This window comes from Sus scrofa, chromosome 8 (assembly GCF_054392235.1).
Source record: "Sus scrofa isolate SSC_HxYL_T2T_F1_AM1 chromosome 8, Sscrofa_HxYL_maternal_Yorkshire_Landrace_v2.0, whole genome shotgun sequence".
Lineage (NCBI taxonomy): Eukaryota > Metazoa > Chordata > Mammalia > Artiodactyla > Suidae > Sus > Sus scrofa.
In genome coordinates, this window is record NC_139390.1 from 143,081,129 (window position 1) to 143,098,007 (window position 16,879).

General features: G+C 48.8%; 1 protein-coding gene and 1 long non-coding RNA gene across 3 annotated transcripts in view; one reads left to right on the forward strand and one right to left on the reverse strand.

Annotated features, from left to right (window-relative positions):
• Nucleotides 1-16,879, reverse strand: part of LOC110262201 (uncharacterized) — a 27,810-nt gene continuing 10,931 nt past the window's right edge. Inside the window, exons 2-6 of one of the 2 annotated variants that reach the window (XR_014811978.1) lie at nucleotides 13,314-13,405; nucleotides 13,035-13,214; nucleotides 10,454-10,667; nucleotides 5,139-5,657; nucleotides 1-3,475 (exon numbers count right to left, since the gene is read on the reverse strand). This is a non-coding gene — a long non-coding RNA (uncharacterized LOC110262201). Of the gene's footprint in view, nucleotides 3,476-4,338; nucleotides 5,658-8,694; nucleotides 8,758-10,453; nucleotides 10,668-13,034; nucleotides 13,215-13,313; nucleotides 13,406-16,879 lie in introns of those variants that run through there. The other variant, XR_014811977.1, reaches the window with a different exon arrangement.
• LOC110262200 (uncharacterized) overlaps nucleotides 10,847-16,879 on the forward strand; it is a 19,436-nt gene continuing 13,403 nt past the window's right edge. The window contains exon 1 of the mRNA XM_084971114.1: nucleotides 10,847-10,921. Within this exon, the coding sequence (XP_084827240.1) occupies nucleotides 10,880-10,921 (42 nt within the window). The 5' untranslated portion in view covers nucleotides 10,847-10,879. The remainder of the gene's footprint in view (nucleotides 10,922-16,879) is intronic.

The following is a 16,879-nucleotide window of genomic DNA, read 5'->3' on the forward strand; positions in this document are numbered from 1 at the left end:
TTTTTTTTTTTTTTAACTGATAGGCATCACTGACGTTGACAGCCAAATAAATATAAATTATTTTTTCGTTAGTCACAACCTGAATTCAACACACAGACAAAGTGAAATTCTCTAAGTCGAATAATTCAATGAATACCTTTTATCAAACTTTTTTCTAGACCTTTCTGTGGGCATAGCCTAGTAATTTGTCCCAAATTTCCAAATGGGTCAAAGGGTAACTAACCTTTGATTCTCGTCCCCAAGAATAGCCTTGCCAATATACTTGCTCAGTGCCGTGACTCATGGGATGGTTTGTGTACCCCAAATACAGGACAATTAAAGGAAGGTCAGTCAGCCTCTATAACTCACATATTGACTTGTAGATGGATCTGCGTTACTGGCTGCAAGTTTGTTTTCTCCTCACAATTCATATGCTAGAGTTCCCACTGTGGTTCAAAGGGTTAAGAACCTGACACAGTGCCTGTGAGGTTGTGGGTTCGATCCCTAGCCTTGCTCCGTGGGTTAAGGATCTGGCTTTGCCACAAGCTGCCACATAGTTTGCAAATGCAGCTTGGATCTGGTGTGGCCAGTGCTGCGGCATAGACCGGCAGCTGCAGCCCTGATTCAGCCCTGGGCCCAGGAACTTCCACATGCCCCAGGTGCGGCTGTAAAAAGAAAAAAAAAATTCATATGTTGATCATATTCAATTGTGGGGCCTTTGGGAAGGGAACCGGTTTCGATTGCATCATGAGAGTGTGCCCTGGCGGTGGGACTAGTGACCCTACACGAAGAGGAAGGAAGAGAGAGAACTCGCATCGCCGCTCCCCCAGCAGCCCCTGAGGACAAGCCTTGTGAGGCCACAGCAAGAAGCTGGCCTCTGCAAGCCAGGAGAGGGCTGGTACCAGACCCTCAGTCTACTGGTACCTTGGCCTTGGACTTCCAGCTTCTAGAATTGTGAGAAATAAGTTTCTTCTGTTTAAGCCACCAAGGCTATGGCAGCCTGAGCAGAGGAAAAGAGCCTGTTAGGAATGTATTATTCGGTTACGACCAGCAGACGCCTCTGTGAGAATGGGTGGCGTAAGAGCCTGACGTTAAGCTTTTGACTGGGCCACATCCATTTCCAAAGCTGTCTATTTCGATTAAACATATCCTCAGCTGTATGACCTGCTCCTAGAGGAGCAGCCAGAGAAGGCGCTAAGCCCTCCCGTCCACACCCGGGAAGCTACCTGGGCCGCCTGGATAACTGAGCGCTTGAGGGAGCCTTGCTCCACCCCCTGAGCCCCAACTCCCCCTCATGCTTCAAATCAGCCCCTAATGAATGACCCTGCAAAACCGCAGACACCTCACCGTGGGCCCTAACAAAGGCGGGGCCCAGCTCCCTCCCCTTCTCGCCTGTTCTTTCTTTCCTCCCTGTCTCGCTGGGTGGCCTTCAGGTGTGCAGTATACTTTCCAGGATCTCTGAGTAGTAAAACTTGTTCCTGATATTTCCCCCATTTTTTTTCTCTGAAGCGTATTCTGTGATGGTAACAAGAACTCAAAGGGTGGCCCAGACACAGCACTTGGCCTGGGGTGGGGTTGGGAACATCTGTGGGCCTTGCTAGGCACGACAGGGACCAGAGCAAGTGCCCCCTGCCTTCCTAGCCCAGAGAATCACCTTCAGTGGGCTGGAACCACAGGACAGAATATGTAACTTAAACATTAGGATTTTTTTGTCTCACAAAGAATTGCAAGGAGGGAGAGTTCCCATCGTGGCTCAGTGGTCAACGAATCCGACTAGGATCCATGAGGACACAGGTTCGAACCCTAGCCTTGCTCAGTGGGTTAAGGATCTGGTGTTGCCATGAGCTGTGGAGTAGGTCGCAGGCATGGCTTGGATCCCATGTTGCTGGTGGCTGTGGTGTAGGCCAGTAGCTACAGCTCTGATTCAACCCCTAGCCTAGGAACTTCCACATGCCACAGGTGCGGCTCTAAAAAGCCCCCCCCCCAAAAAAAAAGAATTGCAAGGAGGGGAAGCCAGTCCATAGCAGGTGTGGTGGCAATATTGCCATGATCCATTCACCGTCTTTAAAATTTAAGCCCTCATTTCCAAGCTTGCTGCCTCATGGTCACAAGATGGCTGCTACACCTCCCAACCTCCAGTGTGCATTCCAGGTGCGAGCAAAGGAGTGAAAGAAATTTGAAGGTGGTCCTATCTTCCTAACAAGGTCTTGCTTTTTTACTTGGAGAAGGTTGCCCTCACCAGGGACTTCTATCTCTCTTTGGCTAGGTCACCTGACCGCTGTGACCTGTCAAGAGTGCTGTACCTGTCTGTAGATTCAGAGATCTTTTAGCAGGGAAAATACGTTTTACCGCTTGTCTTCCTTGGACATTCTGCCATCCATCCATCCCCTTCTTCTCACAAATGCACTTCCTATTGAATGCATTTATCCCCCTCCAGGAGAAATAAGCCTACGCTCTCCCCCACTCCTGTATTCCTTTTCAAGTTCAGGGTGTCCAGGTGATACGTAGGTCTGCCCATCAGATCTGTGTGGGCCTCCGTTTTCCTGGGAGGCTCATCAGCCCACACGGGCTACACTGACTACTGCCCTTTGGCTGTGCCACGGGGACGAATGTGGGAGGCATCAGCAAACGGCATCTACCCGTTTGTATCCTTGATGCCATCCAGAACGTTTGCACTGTACTTGCTGCTTTGGTGATAAAACCTAAGTGAAAGCAACCTTAAACTGCATCCAAGGCAGAATTCTTGCAAACTTAGTCCAGGCTTTGCGGTCTGGCCTAACTTATCGGGCTGGTCTCTGAATCATCAAAAGGATTGGCGGGTTCCGGGAAGAAGATGGTCAGTGAAACCCGCGTGGCTGAATCATAGGTGAATTTGGTCAGCCTGGTTCGCTTTTGTAAACTTACATAGACACTTACATAGACACAACTTCGGAATTTCTGCTTTTCCTTTTTTTGAAAAAAAGGATTGCCGTATAGTTGATTTACAGAGCTTTACAGCAAAGCGGGTCAGTTATGCACACATATTTCCTATTTCACAGTCTTTTCCATGTGGTTTGTCATAGGACACTGAACAGAGTTCCCTGTGCTCCACAGCAGGACCTTGTTGTTCAGAGTTTTTGTTTTTCTAATACACAAACTCTAAAAGGGGCCACAGTCAGCAAACAAACAAGTAATAGCTTGACTACACCTCCAACTTCCGCGTGCACTTCCTTCTGACACGAGGCGTTTTAGGGCGTGATTACCAGCCTCCACTTCTTCTCTCAGAGTCAGAAGAAAGTGCAAGAATTCCTAGGAAGTGGAGTTCCCGTCGTGGCGCAGTGGTTAACGAATCAGACTGGGAACCATGAGGTTGCGGGTTCGGTCCCTGCCCTTGCTCAGTGGGTTAACGATCCGGCGTTGCCGTGAGCTGTGGTGTAGGTTGCAGACGTGGCTCGGATCCCGCGTTGCTGTGGCTCTGGCGTAGGCCGGTGGCTACAGCTCCGATTCAACCCCTAGCCTGGGAACCTCCATATGCCGCGGGAGCGGCCCAAGAAATAGCAAAAAAAAAAAAGACAAAAATAAATAAATAAATAAATAAAAATAAAGAATTCCTAGGAAGTGGGCTTCCTTCCACATCTACGTCCTGGTGGAAACAGCAGGCTGTGCGGTTTACGCCCCCTCTGGGACACCAACCAGGAAGGCCCTGCATGCAGAGCAGGCGTTAATTACTGCTGTCCTCTCCGAGCTCTTTGTGGCTTTCTCTTAGTTTCGGATCAATGGGGCGAGGAAGACCAAGAAATGCTTCTGCGCCCGAAGCTGAGCAAAGGGAACGAGTTTCATTTGGAAGTGTCTCTCCGTCCTTGTGAACCCAAATCCCAATTCTGGGTTCCTGGGCAGAGATAACATACGGTTGCCCATGTGCCATTTCATAAGTTCAGGACAATTAGTGTAAAGAATCCATCGAGGGTAGGTTTGGCCCTGCGCTCCTGTGTCTCCGGGTGCCCTGGGAGAGAGGCAGCTCTCGGGCCCTTAAGATGTTAGTAGCAGACGCTGCATTAACTGTAGCCAGTAGGGGGCAGCACGGCACAGAAAGTGCGATGCAGGGAGCCGACACTTGCCTGACTTAAAGGCTGCGCCCAGCCGCTTTCTGGGGCTGCGGGCCTGTAAACAGGGAGTCCACGAAAAGCAAACAATAAAGAACAGCCCCTGCAATTACCTCTTGTAGAAAAATGAAACAGACGTGCAAAGATTTTTTTGGACTTCATGGTGGCTAATTCGAGAACAGCAGAGGAATATGCTTAGATATTTATCTCCCATATTCCCCGTGGAAAAAGAAAGAATGAACTACTCAGTTCCACTGCGGATTCTGAAGTCAGGAAGAAAGTTTAAAGCATAATTTTACTCGTGTGGGGGTAACAACACTTAAAGGCATTTAGACCGAGGTTTAAATGCCCTTTCTATCATTTGCTGAGCTTTGTGGGGCTGGAAGCTTGTTTAATTCTCTAAGCCTCAGCTTGCTCGTCTGAGAAATGGGGAGAACAAGAACAGCTGCCTCCTGGAGGGATGGTGAGGTTAAAGGGAAGAGTGAGCACGGAGAGCTCGCCTCGGCCAGTGAGCCCTCGTAAAGGCGGGCTCTGCTGAGGACTAAGGTCACCCCAGAGCCCACTGTTGGACGTAAACCCTGGATCCAGTCTCCTAAGGGAGCTCCAGGAGCCAGGAATTACCAGGCCCAGCGGGAGAAGGAGGCAGAGGTGACAAGGCCAGGAGGTCCTGTGGCTACATCCTGGCGCTGCTGGGCCGCAGGGAGGATGCTGTGGCCTCCAGGCTCTTTGCAGGGAATGAGCAGCTGGAGCTCAGCGCAGAGGTGGGCTGGAGGGAGCAAAGTGGCTGACTCCAACCCCTGGCACCCTTGCCTTTAAAATGTTCTGCTGAGCTTGAAGCTGCAATGATGGGAAAGGTGAGGGAGCAGGTGGCTGAGCAGCCCTGCCCAGATGAGGGGAAGCCTCCTGCTCTTATTCTTAGGCTCTTGTGACTCTGTCTCTTAGCTCCTTCTTCTCTCGCTTCGTTCAATCCTGCTTTGAAGCGTAGCAAACCCTCTGTTCTGTAGACAAGCCTCTCTTTTATTTATTTCTTCATCCATCCAACACGCAGTTATTGAGGACCGACTGTGTGCCCTGTGCTGGGAATACAGTGCAGAATGGAGGTTGGAACCCTGCTCTAATGAAACTTTCTAGGGCAGAAAACAGTAAACGAGTCGGCAAACAGATGTGATCATTTCGCATCGTGCTTAAACTGCAGGTCAGGCCAAAGCCCAGAGCCTATAGCATGGCGCAGTCAGAGGAGGCTTTTCCGAGGCGGTGACATTAAAGCTGAGGCCTCAACCGTGAACACCTGCCACCCAGGCACAGGTCACAGCATGCCAGGCAAGGGCAAAGCCCCAAAGTGGGCTTGCTGCACGCGGGGCTGAAGCAGCGCCCATGGGCGGAAAGGGGGAGTGGGGGCGGAGGACGTCGGAGCTCAGCTCAGCCCGGCAGCCTTTGCAGCCAGCTTAGAGTCTGTATTTGCTTCTCGAGCAAAAGCGGAGGGATTTCTGTGCCCGAAGAAAGTGTTCCCTCTTACCGCGTCACAGGTAATATCTTGTGTTTCCTCCTCTCTGTTTTGCAGCTTGGGTTTCTCCTCGGTAGCAATGGCCTGGGCTCCTGTGGGGGTGGAAAAGGATAAGCATTTTTGGCAAGTGAGACGGATTTACACGTCCAAGAAATGGAACCATAACTGGGACCTCCTCCCAAGCCCCCTCCTGAGTGACTGTATGGAGCGTGGTTTTCCCGCTGGTCCAGCCCGCTGTCGGCAGAACTCATGTGCTGTCTTGCCACTTCCTTGCCCTCGAAAGGGAATGATGGTGGGGACTAAGCTCTGAGGGGTTTTCTGGGCAGCACTGGGGCTTGGCTTAGAGATGAGGCAGAGCGACACACTGGCAAGTGCAAAGCCAGCCCCTGTGTCATCACTGGCACGTTCCAGCACAGCCCTTTCCAAACAACAGTCCCCAACACGACCTAAAAGAGCCAAGGCCACTGAAAGAGCCCAGATGGTCCCCTACTTGTAAAGTAAAGCACAGCGCAGTAAACCGGGAGAGATGACATCAAAGTTGGCAGCCACGCCGGGGTCTTAAGGGAATCCAAGATGTCCCTTAAGCTTTCAGGCATCTGCTCTTGCGCCTCGGCCCGGGCTTCTCTGGATCTGGCCAGGGTGCATCTGGAAAGCACACATCTGGAAACAATGTCCTACAGTTAATTCTTTCATTGATAAGAGGTGGCTTTCTTCAGACCAAGATGAGAGAGGGCGGCCTTCTCAGGCAGAGTCTGCACCTCCAGGAGAGGTATGGTGCTTCCAGGTAGAGTCATCCACCACCAGGCGGCAAGTCCCGCCGGTCAAAGTCCTTCTCCTGCTGCTCTTGTGAAGTCTGAGCACAGGCGGGAGGTCGTCTGACCTGGGATGGGCATGTTCTCATCCTCTTGGCCGCCTTACCGTTTCCCTGCTCTGGGGCTGCTAGAACCTGCTGTGCTTATGTGAGTGTTAGGAATTCATGACTCCCAAGGGGCACCCTTACGGATTTCTTGAGGGTGGGAACAAAAATACCCCAGCGTCTCTGCCCCTTGGCAGGACAACTCCGATGCGTGCGAGTTGCTGCTTTCCCCGGAGCCTCTCAGTTGGATTCAGCTTTGTTGCCCCTGAGGTAGCTGCTTTACGCGGGGCCCCTCCTGGCCCACTGACTTGTTCGTCTCATTTATCCTGCAACTTCCCCCAAAACAGTGCATTCGGTCTGCATTTGGGGTCTGCTTCTCAGAGACTCCCCCCAGTACACGCCCTTGCTGAAATCCTTTCTTCTCCTTGATATTTCCATGGAAAGGAAGCACATTTGCTGAAAGATGCTGGGGCGGGGGGGGTGTGTGCAGGATGAACATCAGCAGAAGCTTCTTTTTGGCTGTGCGGCTGCAGAGGGGCGGCGGATCCCTGAAGACTGTGGGACCCCCGCCTGCCTTCTTCAGTCCTGCGCCTGTGCGCTGCCCTGCTCGCAGTATGGGGGACGTTCGCGTTTAGAAGACCCACCCTTCTTTGGACACCAGGAAACATTCTGGGCAAAAGAAACCTATGGAGGGGAGCTTTTCTGCTAACATGGGAAGTTCCAGGATGATACAGACATCATCGTTTTTATCAGCTTAAGAAAACCTGCAGTGGCTATTAAACTCGCTTCCCAGCCTCAAGCCGCAGAAATAGTGATTCGGTGGGTCTAGGGTAAAGTCCTAGGATTTGCATTTTAAGTAAGGGCAGCAGCTTTAAAACATGGCCCCAAATTCTTTGCTGCTCCTGGCATTGGGAGCTGAGGTCCAGGTTCCCTCTCCTTGACCCTGGGCACGGTCACTGCTTGGCTGATAAAGTACAGTGGCCGGGACACTGTGTGTGGGTTTCTGGGCTTTTACTTCCCATCTCTTGAGATGCTTATTATGAGAACCCAGCCCCCACTAGGAAGCCAAGCTGCTGCGTGGCGAGGCCCTTCAGATGTGTCCCAGCTGCCCTGCACCCCCAGCTGAGGCTGACACCCAGCAACAACTCCGGGTCATGTAAAGAAGCCACCTTTAAGCAGCACCTGCTGACATTCTGCAGCGCGGAGACCAGCACATCCTGCCACGCACTGCACAGATGGAGGCAACGATTGTCGTTTGCAGAACAGCAGCTCTAACGAGAGCAAACAACTCTCTGGGTGGCGCTTACGTATGGGCAACTCTCTGGGTGGCGCTTACTCTTTTTGGCCATCAGGTGTGTCAGGAGATGGCTAAAACTCTTAGAGAAAAGGAGGCGGTCAGTAGGGAGACGCAGAGGAAAAGTCTTTTACTATGAGGCCTCCATCCACACTGTGGAAAGCGTGGACCCCAGGCTGCATCTTCAGGTGTGCATACCTCTTCAGAAACAACTTTGAACGCTTTGGATACCACGACCCAATGTGCTCCTGTCCTCATTCCATTCCTTGGCGACGCTGAGGCTCTGGGGGCTTCCGATCTTGCCACCACGTGTTCACTCTTTGGCATCCAGTGCTGCCTGCTTGGTCCCCCGTCCATCCACACAGATCACGGCTTGGGGTTTCCCGTCCCCAACGCCAGCCGCAAGGTCCCTTGGTGTCCAGATGCGAAGCGACCTCTGTCCCCTCCTCCAGATGGTGCAGCAACTTACTGTCCGAGGTCCTCTGGTCACTCCTCTGCATCGTGGTCCCATCCCGGGGCTTCAGGGAGGAAATAAATCAGCGAATCTGACCAGTCCTAAGACGAAAGAGGCAGCTTCAGCTACTCGCTGCCCTGAGGGAAAATGCGCTGGCTTGCCAGGCGTCCTGATATTTTGAGAGAATTCTAAAGAGAGGCTAATTACGTAGAATCTCCTGATATCCTGTGTGTAACAAAGACACCGTTTAAAAATACACTGTAAAAGTCTAACAAAGCATCATCGGTGGACCAGCCTGACAGCCGGACTGTTCGCAGGTTCCGACTTAGTTGATTTCATGTGGGGGGGCTGTGGGGGGGACACACAAAGGACCAAACAGAGCAAAGAATGCGAAGACATAGTGGAGCCAAGGGCTTATCGGTGAGTTTAGAGAGTCATCCCGGTAAAGAAGAGGAAGTGAGGAACAGTACAGAACTTGAAGCAAAAGAGATTTCAGTCTAGTTTCACACGGGGGCCCTTTCTTACCACGTGTAAAACAATCAGCCATGAACAGTGTCTTGCCCGATTTCAGGGCCCAGCGCTCAGGGTCTGGAAAGGAGAGGGGAGTGGAATCAGGAGGAGGGGCTGTGGAGCTCAGAGAAGTCAGTTTATGAGACTCCAGCAAGCAGGCTCATTGATGCCCATTTTCACGTTCTGTCCATCCTGAGACTCAAAAGCGGAAGAAACTGAGATTCCTCGTCCATCCTTCTCGTTGAACATGATACCATTCCAAGAGTTATCATGCCCTCCCACTCAGACATAATCATAGCTAAGAGTTTAGCTCCTAAAATGTTAATTAAAACAATATATTAAACTTGGAGGTACAAAAATGAACAAGGGGCAGAGGAGTGCAGAGGTTTGCCGGATGAATGTAGGTCAGCTGAGGTCCAAGGAGAGCTCAGTGCGAATGTCCTGGGCACAGCCAGGCGCCGAGATCAGTGCTGTTGCTTTGCTGGGAAAGGCCCAGAAGGAAGATTATACACCGGTTGGGAGATAGACGGAAAATCGGTCTGAAGTTCTCCATGATATGAGCTCTCCCTTTCCTTCCGGAAGGCACGGATGAGGGCCTTTGGGAAATGCGTAAGAGCGAAGGCGTATTTATAGTTAGGACTCTCATTGAAGGGCCGAATCCAAACCCTCATGAGTCTAAAGCAAGGAGGAAGATACGTGCTCTTAGACCTGACTGGTCCCGGGATGCGACTGCTCTAGCTTTCTCTCTGGGGCCTCTAAGATGCTGCCGGGACGCAATTACTCTCCTGTCTTGGAGCTGACTGGACACCAACCCAGAAGCTCCAGGCTAACATCTGAGGCCCAGAGTCAAGGCCAGTGGAGGAGAGAATGTCCCATCCTGGTGGCTCAAGCCCAAGCTCCAGGTGTAGCTCTGATCACGCGAACCGGAACCCCATGCTCTTTTTTGAGCTGATCATGTGGCCAAAGGGAGCTGGACCCGCTGACTGTTTGAGACTCAGGCAGGTCACAGGACCCAACACCAGAGCTTTCGCTTCTGTTTTGCTTTCTTCCCAGGCCTGTTTCTCTCTGTGCCTCAGTTAATGCATATTAGCTTCTGTTGTGTTTCATCTGCCATGAAACCAATCTGTTGGGTTTTTACTCGCACATATTCCATTTTTTAATTTTTAAAATGTCCATAAGATTCTTTCTTATGGATTCACCCAAAATCATGTGCAAGTCTGTTCCAAAAAGCGTTATTTATAATAGCCAAAACTAAAACCAAAATAGGTTCTGTCAAAAGTGAATGGGGGGGGGTTCCTCTTGTGTCTCAGTGATAATGAACCCGACTAGTATCCAGGAGGATCTGGGTCCAATCCTTGCCCTCACTCAGTGGGTGAAGGATCTGGCGTTGCCGTGAGCTGTGGTGTAGGTCAAAGACATGGCTTGGACCCCATGTTGCCATGGCTGTGGTGTAGGCCAGCAGCTGAAGTTCTGATTCAACCCCTAGCCTAGGAACTTCCATATGCTGCAGGTATGGCCCTAAGAAACAAACAAAAAAGGGAATAGATGAATAAATGGTGTTACATTCCTAGGATGGAGCATTGTACACTGTTAAATGAATGGGCCCAACTATATCCAACATCATAAAAAAAGTTGAAAACATAAAATTAAAGACATCAGATGCAAAATAATATGTGATCACATTTGCACAAAAGTTTAAATACAGGTTAAAGTACAGTCATTAGGGATTAAGATTTTAGTAGAGAAAGTAAACTAAGGGCAAGGAAATACTTACCAACAAAGCCGGTACGGTCGCTCTGGGGTAGATGCATTATTTTGCAATAAATAACGGGTAAGACAAAGGGAGGGGTCACGGTGGCTGGTGGCCAACCCGTGCTGCCTCTGAGGTCGTCTTGCGCCGCCTTCTTTCAACGTCATCACAAACTTTCCACGAAGACGACGACCTTTTTCCTCGAAAAGTGGTAAATCACATTATCTCCAGAAGTTGTCTGTTAAAACGAGTTATCCAGTGAGGCAGAAAGAAGTCAGTGTGTGCTCCAGCGAGGCTTACACCGCCCGTCTCCCCATCGGCAGAAAGAGTTACAGCACGGGTCTCTCCCATCAATCTCCTAAGAGGGAGGTTCCAGGAGCAAACATGAGATAAACCTCAGCTGCAGGAAAGGTGGATAGGACCCGTGAGATTGTACAATAAAATCCGATCATGAATTCAGGCAGAGATGTGCAAATTTCCACTAAATACTCGGTAAGCTGCGCGTGGTTTTTACTAAGGCTGATGTGCTCGAAGCTTACAAGGATAATCGGCACTGCAACCTTGCAAATTAAAGGGAATTATTTTCTTAATATTGCAATGGAGGAATGAGGTTTAGGCTGTTTTCAATAAAGTCCTCAAGGTCATGTGGCCAAGAAATGGCAAAACTAAGAAGCACAATGAGGTCCTCTGGCTCCCAGCTTCTGTGTTTTTTTTTTTTAGGGCTGCACCCGCAGCATATGGAGATTCCCAGGCTAGGTCTAATTGGAGGTACAGCTGCCGGCCTACACCACAGCCACAGCACCATCAGATTAGCCGCGTCTGTGACCTACACTACAGCTCACAGCAATGCTGGATCCTTAACCCACTGAACAAGGCCAGGGATCGAACCCAAAACTTCAGCGGATTAATTTCACTTCACCAAGACGGGAACTCCCCAGCCTCTATCTTGAACCCCACACTACAATCTCTCTGCTTAAAGAAGTCCCATGGCCCCCAGGCCTGAGCAAAACTGGAAGCTTCCATTGTGCATGCTGCTATTTAGCGACGGAAGTGTGGACACAGAGCAACTGGGGAGGCGGACGCAGGCACCCTTTCGGGGAGGAAGTCCTGCCAATCAATCCTGGTTTTCACAGTCTCTTTGGGTGAAGGCTCCTCGCCACTGGGGCCGGCTGTATCAAGTTAGCTTAGCCTCATGATGGGAAACCTTTTAATTATGCCAAGAAGCTCTCATCTTCTGGATTCTTGGTGAGCAAGCAGCTTTCTGATTGTAATTTGTCTTTGCAAACAATGTGTTCGAATTTGTTGTCTATGTCAATTTGAGTATGTTGGTGTGTGTCTGCATGAGAGGTTTTGGTTTTCATTGTCTTCTGATGTATTAGCACTCTTATTTATATAATAGTTTTTTGAGCTCTGTGAAGTGAATTTTTTCATGAGAAATTGATTTTATGAGAATTCGAATGCTACATCTACAAAAATCTGGCTTCTGAGTCTAAAAGACTGAGGACCAATCTGAATTTTGGCAAATTCATCCAAGTAAAGTTATCATGGGAAATCTTTTGGGCAATAAACAGCTGACTTCTTCCTGTTCAGATCTTAAACTGATGTGGAGATTCACTTGCAAAATTTAACTTCTATAAGCATGTCAGTTCTCTTTACCTGGTGAGTAATTGTCGTGCTTTAAGGGAGAACAAATCATGAAGCCGCAAAATTTCAGTAAGTGATAGGCTAAAAGAAGGCTTAGAAACGTGCCATGGGCTGAATGATGTCCCCCCCCCCCAATTTTGTTTAGTTTTGGGGTGTTTTTAGGCCTGCAACTGCCGCATGTGGAAGTTCCCAGGCTAGGGTCTGAATAGGAGCTATAGCTGCCGACCTACACCACAGCCTCAGCAATGTAGGATCTGAGCCGCGTCTGCGACCTACACCCCGGCTCATAGCAACACACCGGATCCTTAACCCGCTGAGCGAGGCCAGGGATCAAACCGCATCCTCATGGATACTAGTCGGGTTTGTTACCCACTGAGCCACAATGGGAACTCCCCCCCCAAAAAAAAAATTCGTATGTTGAAGTCGTAATACCAAGCGTGACGGTATTTGGAGATGGGACCTTTGGGAGGCCATTAGGTTAGACGAGGTCACGCAAGTGAGATGCTCATGACAGGAGTCGTGCCTTTATCAGTGACACCAGAGAGCTAGCTGCCCCCCCTTTCATCCCCCAGCCCCCCTCTTTGTGCCCAAAGAGGTCATGTGAGCATTCACAGCAGGACGCTGGCCGTCCACGAGCCAGGACCTGCGCTCTCACCAGGAGCAGAGGAGGCTGGCAGCCTGCTCATGAGGAGCTTCTAGACTCCAGGCTGTGAGAAAACACATCTCTGTCACCTAAGCTGCCCCATCTATGGTATTTTGTTCTGACACCCTGAGCAGAGGGACACTCCTTTCCTAAGTGGTCCCTGGAAAGCAGGTAGGCAGCGCTTCCCCGAGTGACCGAGAAACGCAAAGAGGAAGAGGACGGGCTCGAGCAACCCCAGCGGTGGTCCCGTGGGCAGCATCGTCTCAGGGAGACGCACGCTGCAAACCCCCCTTTGCTCTCTTTCGGGCTGTGTTGCACCTGCTATTCCGTACTCCATCTTCTGTCTGAGACTTTTCTCTATCTTCTGTGTCTCCTTTGTTCAGCAGAAGAGCTGCTCTGGTGACATCAACACTTAGAACATTTTTAGAAAGCAAAACATTTGACTCACTAAAAATGTTTCATGACATAGTAGCCCTTCCGTGGATCAGCCTTTCCTTTCTGGAAAAGAATCAGGTTAGAAAACCTTAGGAATGCAGTTAGCAGGCCTTTTAAAGGATGTTTGATATTTTTTTTTTTTTTAAAGCTTAAGCAACCCACCATGGTTTTTCCAAGTCAAACAGCCATATAAGACCCAAGAGGCTTTGAAGTCAGAAGCCTGTAATGCTGTGGGCTGCCTCTCTGTTTCTCTCCTGAAATAGTAGGTGAGATCAGATGAGAAAATTCATACAGATACTGTTTGTGTTTCTCTACACAGACCATTTCTTAAGAGTCTGCCCCATAAACCTTCCTTAAGTTCTATAATACACTGAGCTACTTTTTGAAAATGTATAAGAAAAAAATTCAGTGTGTTGAGGGAAACTTATTTAACCACACTCATTACTTTTAAACATAAAAAGTGTCATTCTCCCCCCTTTATTTTTCAAATAATGAACGGAAAGACCTGGAGTTTCAGAAGGCCACACAGCAAGCCATGACCCATCGTGATTTTAAACTCACAAATGATAGAGGCCTCTTTAAAGGATGCAAAGCTCTCAGTAATAGCTCTCCTTTCCGTTGTCCCCATGACATGCCGCTCATGGTCCTTGTCATCTTGGATTGTTTTTCACTGTTGCCAGACATCGGCAAGGCAGCTCTTTATGGCAGATGAAGAGACGGAGGTGGAGAGAGGTTAACTGGACCAAGACACATGATGAATGGGGGCGGAGTCAGAACTCTCCAGCTCCTGGGCTCTGAAATCCACATTCTTCCCGCCACTGTGCCAAGTGACATCCCTAACGATACTTGCGTTGCTGGGAAGACCAGACCAATCCCTTCATAACTGATCTCTCCTCCCAGAACAGTAGACAACCCTTTGGGAGTCAAGTGGATATTGGTGGCCTAGGGACCTGAAGGTCATTTCATTTCCCTGCAATTCCCACCTTCCCAAGCAAAGGTGATTTTAAAAAAAGACACACACACACACGTATGTATGCATGTATGCATGCATGTATATGTATGCACGTATGGTGGTAAAGGCATCCTGGGATGGAGGCCAGAGGGCGGAGGACTGAGCTTTACCAGCAGGTTCTAATCGTGCCCTGATGACGGACCATCAAGGTATCCGTCTGTGGAGCTTACAGGGATCAAAATAATTCTCCTTTGTAGAGAACTCTATTTTTCGGTCCAGGATAGACTGCCTGGAAGAAGACAAGACAACTACCTAGATCAGAAGAGAAGCTCTGCCATGTAGATTAGATTAGCTTTCTCTGCAGGGAGGGGGCGGGGGGTCGGGGGCTTGACTGGATCCAAGTGTCTGTGGGGAGACTGAGGAATTGTAGGTACAGTCACCTGGAGAGCAGTCAACCTGCAAAATACAGTAGATACCAAAGTCTGAAATTGGAAATTGGTTTATTACAATGAAGTTGAGGTCACTGGAAATCCCCCAAGCAGAAGGAGGGTTACCCACAAAAACAGGGGAGAAAGGTGCGTCTCTGTGAGCAGTGTCCTGGACTAAAGGAGGGAGGACGTCTGAGGGACTCACAGATTTGTTTCAGAGGAGAAGGACGGACACGCACCTGCTCAGCTTGTCTTCCTGGTGGTGTCCCCCCCAGGGGAGACCGTCGCACGCCCCCCGTTTGGATGCTGTTTGCTCCAAGCCACCTGCTGATGGGAACTGAGTTTCCCAGATAGGTTTCTGATCTGGGAGGGAGACGAATGGAGAGTCCGACATGACCATCCGGTCTTCTTGGCAGTGGAACTTCTCACAGAAAATGAAGATTCTGGCTCCTGCCTGTGATGATGCCGTTGGGGGCTGTGAGGCAGGTAAGCTCAGCATCAAGGCCCTGGGTCAACAGAAGTACGAATGGCAGTGACCATCATTTGCATAGTGACTTACAGTTAATAAAGTCTTGGACCCACGTCATCTCATTTAGGCTTTATGATGCGTCTGTGAGGTAGTTTTCGTGGTCTCTATTTTATTAAGATTTGGAAACGTTAAGTGGCTTCCTCAAGGTCACATAGCTAGAGGCGGCAACACCCAGCGCTTCTGCCGATAAATGCAGAGCTCTGACTCCCAGGAATGGCTGAGTAGACGAATGTGTGGAGGCTCATGAGATGGAATTTCCAACAAATTCCAGCCTGACGGGTCTCTTGCTACAGCAAAGCCTGGTGGGTAGAGGATGAACTTTTTTTTTTAAAGGCTTATTTAGGCATCATCCACAATCTCGCCATCACCACCAGCCGTAGCAAACCACCAGTCTCTACTTTCTGCCTCGAGATTGGCTTATTCCTGACATTCCACATAAATGGAATCATACAATTATATGATCCTTTGCAGCTGGCTTCTTTCACTTAGCATAATGTTTTCAAGGTTTATCTGTGTTATATCCGTGCTTCGTTCTTTTTATTGGCAGATAACATTCCGTTGCACAGACGTATTACTGCATTTATCATCTGGTGACCATTCGGGCTGTTTCTACTTTTTGACTGCTGTGAATATAGTGCAATGAATATTTGCGTACAGATTTTTGTATGAACATAAATTTCCATTTATCTCGGGTATATAACTAGAAGCAGGATTGCTGAATCATATGATAAGTGTGTGTTTATTTGAAAAACTGCCAGACTGTTTTCAAAGCAGCTGGTCTGCAAACCAGTTTATATGCTTACGAGCAGCCGCGCATGAGGCTTCCAGTTTCTCCCCATCCTCTCCAACACTTGTTACTGACTTTTTGGTTCGAGTCATTCTGGGTGTGGGGTGGTATCTCACTGCGGTTTTGGTTAACAGTTCCCTGATGGCTAGTGATGCTGAAAACCTTCTCATGTTCGTTGGCCATTTGTATGGTTTTATCTGGAGAAACGTCTATTCAAATCCTTCGTCCGTTTTTCAATTGCGTTGTCTTTTTAGCATTGAGTTGTAGCAGTTCTGTAGATATTTTAGACACAAGACCCTTAAGAGATACATAATTTTTAAAAATAGTTTCCCATTTTGTGTGTTGCTTTTCCCCCTCTCCTGATGTTGTCCTTTGCAACACAAAAGTTTTAACTTTGATGATGTCCAATTTATCTATTTTTTTCTTTTGTTCCTTATGAATCTTTTCAAATATGAAGAAAACCTGATTAGATGTCCAAATAATACTAACTGTTTTTGTGAGGTAAAATACATTAAAAAAGTAGTTTCAAAGGATAAGTATCTGCTTTCATGGAGTTGACATGGTGACGAAAAGGAAAACTCAAGAACGAAAGAAGGTAGAAAACAATAAAAGAAGAAGGATGGAAAAGTTCTGCTAAGGGATAAATATTGAAATTGAAATTTCAACCAATAGCTTATTCTAAGAATGTTTGTTTTTCGTTTATTGCTTTTTTTTTTTTTTTTTGGCTTTCTAGGGCTGAGCCTGCAGCATACCGACGTTCCTGGGCTAGGGGTAGAATAGGAGCTGCAGCTGCTGGCCTACACCACAGTCACAGCAATGCCAGATCTGAGCCGTGTCTGTGACCTACACCACAGCTCGTGGCAATGCTGGATTCTTAACCCACTGAGCAAGGCCAGGGATCGAACCTGCAACCTCATGGACTAGTTAGGTTCATTACTGCTGAGCCACAATAGGAATTCCTCCAAGAATGTTTATTGTCCTGGCTTTTTGTAGTATAAATACACTATATCAGCAAAGCCTGCCTGTCAAATA